General features: G+C 47.6%; 1 protein-coding gene across 4 annotated transcripts in view; it reads left to right on the top strand.

Annotated features, from left to right (window-relative positions):
- LOC147626017 (protein IQ-DOMAIN 6-like) overlaps nt 1–9,913 on the top strand; it is a 60,587-nt gene that overhangs the window by 1,459 nt on the left and 49,215 nt on the right. For all 4 annotated transcript variants that reach the window (XM_086817584.1, XM_086817581.1, XM_086817582.1 and 1 more), the window contains exons 3-5: nt 78–239; nt 362–586; nt 674–787. In XM_086817584.1, the coding sequence (XP_086673710.1) occupies nt 78–239; nt 362–586; nt 674–787 (501 nt within the window). The remainder of the gene's footprint in view (nt 1–77; nt 240–361; nt 587–673; nt 788–9,913) is intronic.

Raw genomic sequence — 9,913 nt, 5'->3', positions numbered from 1 at the left:
AGAGATTTATCTAGATAGTGGATCACCTTATCTAATGAATGTGGTATGTACATCTGGTTTTGCACAAACCCGAACAGGAAGCAGCATCAGCCAATGAAAAGCCTAGTAGGTGGACCTTGTGGAAATCTTTTCGTGTCAATGATAAGGGATTGGCTCGTGCTGATGAAGGGACTGTGACAAAATACGCCCGAGAAGAGCAAGCGGCTATTTGTATTCAAACAGCATTTCGCGGGTTCTTGGTGCTGTTAACCATCACTCTTGATCTAATGCAGATTGAGTTCATAACTTCTTCAAGTCATCAGAGGATGATAGATTAAATCTGTTTGATTGATATTGGTGTTATTTTTGGGTGTGTGAACAGGCAAGGAGAGCACTTCGTGCCTTGAAAGGGCTTGTGCGTCTGCAAGCAGCTATTAGTACGAATGGTTCTCGTAATCAATCGGCTGCAAGTCTACGTTGCATCCAAGCCTTTGTACGGGTGCAAGCGCGAATTCATGCACAGCGTGCAGTCAAAAATCGAGAAGCTGTAAGAGTGCCTCAGAAACTTGCTGGCCATACAGTCGAATTATGCACAACAGATTCCGAGGTAATAGACTGATACCATTTGTTTGCCAAGAATTTGACTTGCATTGGTCACATTTTTTCTTACAGATTTTATAGATGTTTTTGACAGGCAGAGTGGTGTGATACCATTGGAACGATCGAAGAAATTCAGGCCAAGATGCAGCAGAGACAAGAGGCAGCAATTAAGCGGGAGCGTGCCATGGCATATGCTTTCTCCAATCAAGTAAATACACCAAATGAACCCCTTGTAGCATTTACATTGTATGCACACGGATGCTATAAGCAGGCTAAATGCTTTTATTTCTTTATTTTGTGCTGACTGAATTCTGGCTGGGCTTTTTATACCCTCTTCTATATGCTGGCCAGCTTGTTAAACAGGAGTTGGCCTGTTTCTGAAAATCCCACGACCAGGTTCCCATGCTAATAATTGCCCTTTAAATAGGCGTGTTGACACTATGCTGGTCTGGCTGCCTTGCGCATGCTGTGCAGGCTGCGCCTGCTGCTGGGCAGCTCCTGGGCATTGGCCGATTGCCGACTGGCTGCTGGGCAGCCTATCGGGCCTGGCCACCTGGCTGGGCTGGCCTGTAGGTGCCTGGCCAAGCCCCTTGGGCTGGCCGACAGCCTGCCCAGTCCTCCATTGGGCTGGTGGGCAATGCCTAGGGCCTTCCTAGCCCTTCTTGGGTGGCCTAAGACCTACCCAATGCCCATGGCAAGAGATGCAACATCTCCTTCTTGGGGTAGCCCTAAGGCCTGGCCCCATCCTACATTCAAACTACATTGTCCGGTCACAAACGCAACACTCAGATCATCTGACATCATTCCAGAGGGAGATTCACAGTATAGACTGGCATTGCGTCATGTGCAGGACAAAGCACATAGTGGAACCTTGGCCGACTCGTCCCGGACTGGGCTCACATAGCACCAGTTTCCACTCCAAGTTCTGCACCTTCTTGTTCAGATATGTCCACGTGGCATCCAAGTGCGGGATGCACGTGGCATCCAAGTGCGGGATGCACGCGACACCATCATATGTATTCAATTTAGATCATCTTTAGGCTCAATAGCTTGTTTTTCAGCATCCTTGTAGGGCGGGTCCTTCCCTACATAGCAAAGTCACAGGGGATGCCTGTCCCAGGCCTTCAGGATGGGGAACACCTTCCCTTTCATGTGGGGATGTGTCCATTTGTAGGGGGGCGTCCCATGTGCCATCCCTCACCAGCGGACGGCCATCCCTTGACAGGGGACGTGTTAATTTTGTGGGACAATTGGATGGCTCTGTTTGGGGATGTGAAAAAAAAAAACGGGATATTTTCTTTCTTGGAAGGCTTTGCCTCGTTTTAAGTTTTTATGTTAAAAAAAAAGCTTGTCGTGTGAGCGATCTCTACACTTCTCCGTCTCTGTTGTCATGCGAGCGATCTCTACGCTTCTCCGTCTCTGCTGTGTACACTTGCTCTCCTCCATTTCTGCTCTGCAGTGTGCAGGGATTGCACAAGTTCTGGAGGCTTGAGCCTTGAGTCTTGAGCACGCCACAGGCCCACAGCTCCATCTAAGCTGCCGAGTTCCATCAGCTTTCAAAGTTCAATGGCCTCTTCCTCGCGACCCGTGTTGGGGGTAAGGGTTCAAATTGGTCTTGGTGGGAAGAGGTGAATGCCCAGAGACCTGGAAGCAGGGGAGGTTCACGTCAATGGCGCTGCAGGTTATGCCCATACACACGAACAAGTGGGGCAAACAAGGTGAGAGCTCACCACCTCCATGAGTCCAGGCATGAGGTGCAGTTTTGCCCAAATGTAAGCCAAGAGAAGAGGGCGGAGCTCTTAGAGCGGGCTGCAGCACAAGCGTCTCTCTTTATAACAAGGAGGGCGGCAAGTCCTGTGGTAGTTGACCCCGCAGCCTTTGTCAGGCCACCTGTATCGGAGGGGGCATGTAGTAGAGGCTCTAGAGCTTCTGCATCCGCACCAGCTAGCCATACATCGTCCACACCATAGGCGTCCTTCACAATTCCTGCACGTCGACAGAGTACCCTTGATCAGAAATGGGATCCGAAGAGAGAGGAGGATGTTGATACGGCAGTGGCTCGCTTCTTTTTTCATGATCATATTGCCTTCCGTGTTGCCAGATTTGAGTATTTCAAGGTTATGGTGAGGAAGATTGGCGAGTATGGTCCATCTTACACTCCCCCATCCTCAGAGACCTTGCGTACCACTCTTCTTAAGAAAGAGAGGTGTGTTGTAGAGCAAGCTGCATGTAACATGTGGAAGCTTCGGGGGGAAGATCGGTAACTTCAATGCTCAGAAAAACAGCACACTTGTCACGACGAAATTAACGCCACAAAACTGAATATACTGACTGAACCTTCTTGGCTGAGTTGGATCTCTGCCCTTGACCTTCAATCCTTCACCCCTTCTGCGTTAGCTTGTTCTAGGCTGTCCTGGCCCTTGTTTCAGCTTCAGCACTTGGTGACTGATGAGATAAATGAACTGATCTGAGCCTTGGGTATTTATACCCTTTTGGACAGCCAGTCGGCTGTCTCATAAATGCTCCACGACTGAAAATACAGCATCAAATGCTAATAAATGCTGCGCATGACTACAAACAGGGCTGGGCACTATGTGCACTAGATATTGGCTGCTGGGCAGCCTGTGTGGGCTGCCCCACACTTGCCCTACAGTCCCCCAGGGGTTGTGTAACCAGTCGGCCACCTGTCCAGGAGCCCTAGGGCTGTCTACAGCCCCTCCATGGCCATCCCATGGCTGGTGGGTACAGCCAAGGCCTTCCTGGCCTCTATGGGGGTGGTTCTACACCCTCCCCATGCCCACATCTGTCCTTGGGGTAGCCCTATGGGCTGGCCCCTTTTCTATATGCAAACCCTAACTGTCTACACAATGATCTGGCATCCAGTATCATACCAGATACACAAAACCACTGACATCATTCCAGAGGGAGACTCACAACGCGGACTGGCACTGTTTCATGTGCAGGACAATACACACAGGACAATACGCATGTGTAGGACAATGCACACCTGACCTCGAACGACCAGGATGGAACCTTGGCTGACTCATCCCAGACTGGGCTCACCTGGGACCAATTGTCGATCCCAGGTCCTGCACCTTATGTACAGATATGTCTACGTGGCATCCAAGTGCGGGATGCACGTGACATCTCCTTTTGCTTAACTTGACGGAAGCTGCATAGCCTCCAAATACTAACGCCGGATAGTCGTCGAAAAAACTTTTTGTCAAGCCATACCGCTTCTTGGGTCCCTCGGTCCTGAAACTTCGTGAGAGGAACTGTCTTTGCCTTCGGCCTGAGCCATGCTGCAACGGTGCAAAAGGATCTGTTCTGGAACCATAACTTCAGCTTCATCAATAATATCTGGTTCCGCCTCGTCTTTAATTCCTGAAGGGATTGGACTTGCATATGGTTTTAACCAGGTGATGTGGAACACATCATGCATAGTCCACCTCGGAGGTAGCTTCAACTTCATTGAAACCTCATTAATCTTTTTGTGGATGGGAAAAGGTTCGAAGCTCCTGAAAGACAACTTGGGGCATCACTTGCCCACCTGCTTCAACCTTTGCTTCATAATCCGAAAATAAACCCAATCCCTTTCCGAAAACTTCATATCCCTTCGGTCTTTATTGCCCTATCGAGTGTAGGCCTCTTGCGCTTTAGCCAACCTTTCCTTTACTAACTCCAAAATCTCCTGGTAAGACTCCGTCACTCTGTTCGCTTCAGGTACTGAAGACGAGGTCCTGGTGGTCAACAGCGACTGGAATGGTCTTCCAAACGCTGCCTCATATGGAGTCCTGCCAATAGCTGAAGAAAAAGAATCATTCAAAACAGCTTGAACTAAAGGCAAATATGATTCCCACTTACCTTGCTGATCGTGTCATGTGCATCCCGCACTTGGATGCCACGTAGACATTTCTGTACAGAAGGTGCAGGACCTGGGATGGTGAACTGGTTCCGTGTGAGCCCAGTCTGGGGACGAGTCAGCCAGGGATCCATCTCAATTGTCCGAAGTTAGGTGTGCATTGTTCTGCACAGTAGTCTAAGGTCAGGTGTGCAATGTCCTGCACATGAAACAGTGCCAGTCCGTGTTGAGTCTCCCTCTGGAATGATGTCAGTGATTCTGTGTATTTGGTATGGTACTGGATTCCAGATCACTGAGTAGTTAGTGTTTAGAACAAGGGGCCAGCTCATAGGGCTACCCCGGGTCTTTGTGTGGGCATGGGGATGGTGTGAAACCACCCCCATGAGGGCCAGGAAAGCCCTTGCTGAACCCACCAGCCATGGAGGGGCTTTAGGACAGCCCTAGGGGCAAGCTAAAGGCAAATTTCAGGAGAATACAGCATTTTCATGGCTGTCGGGCAGGTATGGGGCAGCCCATACAGGCTGCCCAGCCCTCATGAGGTTTGCAAAGGCCCTGTCCAGCCAATCAGAAGCAGGCGCATCATGCCCAGCTTGTTAGGAAAAAAACGCAGCATTTAATGTGATTTTTTAGCATTTTATGTTGGAATTTCAGTCGTGGGAGCATTAAATGCTGGCCGCCTGGCTCTATGCTGGCCGACTGTTGTAGTAGGAGTACTATAAAAGGGAGAGCCCACAATCCCATCATTTCATCTCATTTTCTCACCAAGAGCTCAAGCATAAAGAGGCTAGACAAGCCAATAAGGTGCTAAGCAAAGGGGTGAAGGATTTTAGGTCAAGGGGCAGGGAATTCCCAGCCAAGAATGGTCCAAGATTTCTGTATTTTCTTTCAGATTTACATCATTCTATAAAGCAAATACACCATCCGTGGTGGGGGCCCTACAGAGGGTATTTGGGACCCAATACTGTGTCCTCTCCATCTCTCTCTCCCTCTCTCTATTTTCTGCACATCTCCTTTCAGTTTGTGCGTTAATGTCCATCGCGAAAAGAGTGCTGATTGCTGAGTATTGAAGTTACCGATTCTTCTCCGAAGCTTCCGCATGTTACAGTGATCGTGGACATTAACACTTCAGCACATCAAAGTCCAACTGGTTGTAGATCTCTGTCTGGCCGTCCGTCTGTGGGTGATGCACTGGAAAAATTCAATGTAGTACCAAAGTTATCAAACAATGTTCTCCAAAAATGACAGGTAAACTTGGCATCTCGGTCTGACACTATGGTCCTAGGAATCCCGCCAATCGGGTACCAATGCCGAATGAACAACTGGGTAACATCCCCGGTGGTCACATCGGCCCTGCATGGAATAAGCATAACAAATTTGCTAAATCTATCAACTATAGTTAAGCACTGAGTATTACGCTAACTCGGACCATCGAAATATCTTGGAAAGGTCCCTCAAGAATTGGCAAGGGCTGTAATAACCCTATCTTCTTTCCACGAGGAGCTTTCACGTTTTGACAAATATCAGAGTGTTGTACATATGAAAACACATCTCGCCTCATCTTTGGCCAATAATATTGCCGTTCGAATTTCTCCAAAGCCGAATTCATGTCTCTATGACCACCAGTAATGGCGTCATGGGCGTCATGGAGAAGAGTTGCCCTGAACGACTTCATGACACATAGTCGGCCTTTGTAGAAAAGCCAACCATCACGTATCAAAAAGTGGCATGGTCCTGCGGCATCCAATGGCTGTTCCCACTGTGTACCGAATTCCCCAGAATCCGTGTATGTGTGCTTCATGTTGTCTAGTCCCATTCCAACAAGGTCGAGTCTAGTGGTTTGAATCGAAGTCACTTGTCCCTTCCTGCTCAAAGCATCAGCCACTGGATAGGCCTTTCCTGGAAGGTACTCAATCATACCACCAAATTGCTAGAATATCTGGCTCCAGCGGTGTTGTCAGTCACTCCACTGTGCACTTGGCATTGCCTAAATCCAGCGTAGTGCTTGATGGTCAGTGCGAATCTCAAAGTCACATCCATAAAGGAAATGTTTCCAATGTTTCAAGGCCTGTATAATTGCAAGGAGTTCATGATCGTAGACTAAGTAATTCTTCTCTGCGGGCAGTAGCTTACGAGACATGTAAGCTACTGGATGACCATTCTGTTGTAATACACCGCCAATTGCGATGTTACTCGCATCGATGATCACTTGAAATGGCTCGTCCCACGAGGCAAGTGCTAAACAAGCCGCTTCTGATAAAGCCACCTTGAGGTTGTTGAATGTCTCCAACGCTCGTGGAGTCATTCGAATCCGTTGCCTTCTTGTCTTGACACTCTTTAGCAGATCGGTGAGATCCACCGAGAGGTCAGAAAACTTGTCTATGTGGGTGGAGTATGCCTGGCATATATCCACAAAGGATCTGATGTCATAAGCTATCTGAGGAACTTCCCAATTGATAATCTTGGCCATCTTAGCCGGATCAAGCTGAATGCCTTCTGCACTAATTATGTATCCAAGGTAATGAACCTGGAATAAATAAAATTCCGACTTCTTCTCATTGACGTAGAGCTCGTTGCTTTCCAGCAACTTAAGGACTTTCTCCACATCAATGTCATGTTGCTCAATTGTAGTTGAAAATACCTGTATGTCGTCCAGAAAAATGAACACACACTTTCCAATTAATTCTCGGAAAACACGCATCATCATGCGGTTGAATGTAGGTGGGGCGTTCGTCAGGCCAAAAGGCATGACTACAAATTCATAGTGGGCCCGTTCCGTACAGAAGGCTGTCTTGGGGATGTCCCCCTCCACAATCCTCACCTGGTGGTACCCACTCTTTAAATCGAGTTTCGAGAACACCTTAGCTCCGTTCAACCTCTCGAGAATATAATCTATTCGAGGCATCGGGAATCTACTCTTGATAGTCAGCTTATTGAGTGCACGATAATTGACACACAAACGAGAAGACCTATCTTTTTTCTTGACAAACAAGATCGGTGTTGCAAATGGCGACATGTTGGGACGGATGTGAAAGAGTGCATAGAGCAAAAGCAGAGTGGCACTAGAATGTGCTGAATAGAAAGTGCAAGAGAGAGAGAGATATGGAGAGAGCTATGCTGAATATACTGAAGCAAAACAGTCCCAAGCAAGAGTTACTACAAGTCTCATAAGTGAGGGAGCAAAATATGTACAAGACTGAATGAGAAAAGAGAGTTCAGCACCCACTATTTATAATAGGGGGAAGCTGGCCGACTGGAGCTACTGGACAAGGCCGACTGGAAAATGCCAGAAAGGCTGGGAAAAATCCGAGAAAAATACTAGAAAAAGAGGTGGCCAGCCCACAAGAAAGGGCCATGCAAAAGGGACCAAATGGGCACCATAAAAGAGCAGAATCTGGGGATGAATGTGCTAACACCCCCTCTCAGCACCAGATGCTGAACAAACTCTGAGAATCCGAAGATGAGGAGCCAAGGAAGCTCGAGAAACCGGCTTGGTGAACAAATCTGCAGCATTCTCCGTGGAAGGACAATACTCCAAATGCAAATCTCCAGCAAGAACCCGTTCACGAACATAGTGATACTGAATCTCAATGTGTTTCGTACGAGCATGAAACACAGGGTTCTTGGCGATGGCGATGCAACTCTGATTGTCACACCAAAGAAGAGTAGATCCGGTAGGAGGTTTATATTGATCAGCCGCCGCCAAGATTTGTTGTTCCGGGCAAACAAGATCATGTGTACCGGCTGAAGAAGGCTTTATATGGTCTGAAGCAGGCTCCGCAGGCTTGGTACCAACGGATTGATGAGTTCTTTCAGAAGCTTGGCCTGCGCCGTTCTCACGCAGATTCGAACCTTTATATCCTCCTTGAGAGGGGGTTGATTGTTATCATTGTGGTCTATGTTGATGACCTCATCTTTACAGGTTCTTATTCTGTGCGGATCCGTTCTGTTATGGATGCTTTGGAGACAAAGTTTGAGATGACGGATCTTGGCCTCTTGCATTATTTTCTTGGCTTTGAGATTTGGCAGACCTCGAAGGGCATTTTCTTCTCTCAGCAGAAGTACACTCGGGAGATTCTCGACAGATTTCAGATGACTGGGTGCAACCCAGTATCTTCTCCTATGGATATTGGTGAGAAGCTTTCTTCATTTGATGCTTCTCGAGGGACTGATCAGGGACAGTATCGGGTTCTTGTCGGTTGTTTGGTATGGTTGACCTACTCCCGATTGTACAGAGGATGAGTACTTCTATCATGAAGAAGAAGAGCAAGAGACTTCTCCTGAGAGAGATGAACAGGCTGCAGATGTTGAGCCTTATGAGGATGTAACACAGCCAGAAGATGTGCATGGTAAAGAGGATGATGATGCTCGGTTTAAAGATCGTTTGGTTGGTGTTATGGAAACTTTTATGCAACTCACACAGAGTGAGAGATTTGCTGAATTTATGAGATCCCGCACAGAGCCCGAGAAGAAGAAGAAGAAGGTTCGTTCTAAGAATCTTCCTCAAGGTCATAGTGGTGCCATCCCACAGGAACCATCTTTTGGCCAGTTTCCGAATATGCAGCATGCTTATGGTGCAAACTCTCAGAGTTCCTTCTATGGACAGCCACCTATTCCTCAGCAAAATATGCATCCAGGTTATTTTGGTGGTAGCTCGGTGTTCCAATCTATGACTGGGGGTTACCCTCAGGGAGGCATGGGTATGTACGGGCCTTTTGGAGCCAATTTTCAGCCTAGCATGCAAGGGAATATGTATGGTGGTATGCAGTCCGGTATGCAAGGAAATATGTTTGGAGGCATGCAACCTGGGATGCAAGGCAATATGTTTGGTGGTATGCAGCCAGGTATGCATAATGGAATGTTTGGAAACATGGCTGGAATGTATGGTATGCCTGGTGTGGGAATGGGAAATGTTGACCCAATGATGGGTATGAATGTTGGGGGCAGCAATCTTGCGAAACCACTTCCATATGATAATCTAACGCCTATGGGAAAGGCGAAGGATTACAAGGAAGGGGGAGCTGCAGTGAAGTTTGACACATTCAGTGGGGCCAAGGATAAACTTAAAGCACTTACCTTTTTACAGCAGTTTGATGCTGCTTTTTCTGGTGGGAATTACACAGAGTCCTCTAAGGTGAGGAAAGCTACCACTTTTCTCAAGTGCAATGCTTTGCAGTGGTGGTCTACTCTTCTTTTGCAGGGCATAGCACCCACCACATGGGTCCAATTTAAACAGGTTTTCTCTTCCGTATGGCTCACATCTACATTTGAGGTGGATGTTATGACCGCATGGCACAAATTGGATGCTTCAAAGTGTGATAGTTTGGAGGATTATAACAAGAAGTTTTGGGAAGCTTTACTCCCAGTGACTTCTTATCGTGCGGTGCCATTATCTAAGCAGGTAGAGAAGTATTGTTGTGGGCTGCCCAAAGAGGTACGAGATTATTGTATAAAGACAAGAGTGACGAACATGTC

This window comes from Cibotium barometz, chromosome 23 (genome assembly GCF_041138505.1).
Source record: "Cibotium barometz isolate CiBa-2024 chromosome 23, ASM4113850v1, whole genome shotgun sequence".
Lineage (NCBI taxonomy): Eukaryota > Viridiplantae > Streptophyta > Polypodiopsida > Cyatheales > Cibotiaceae > Cibotium > Cibotium barometz.
This window is presented reverse-complemented; position numbering and strand designations above follow the sequence as displayed.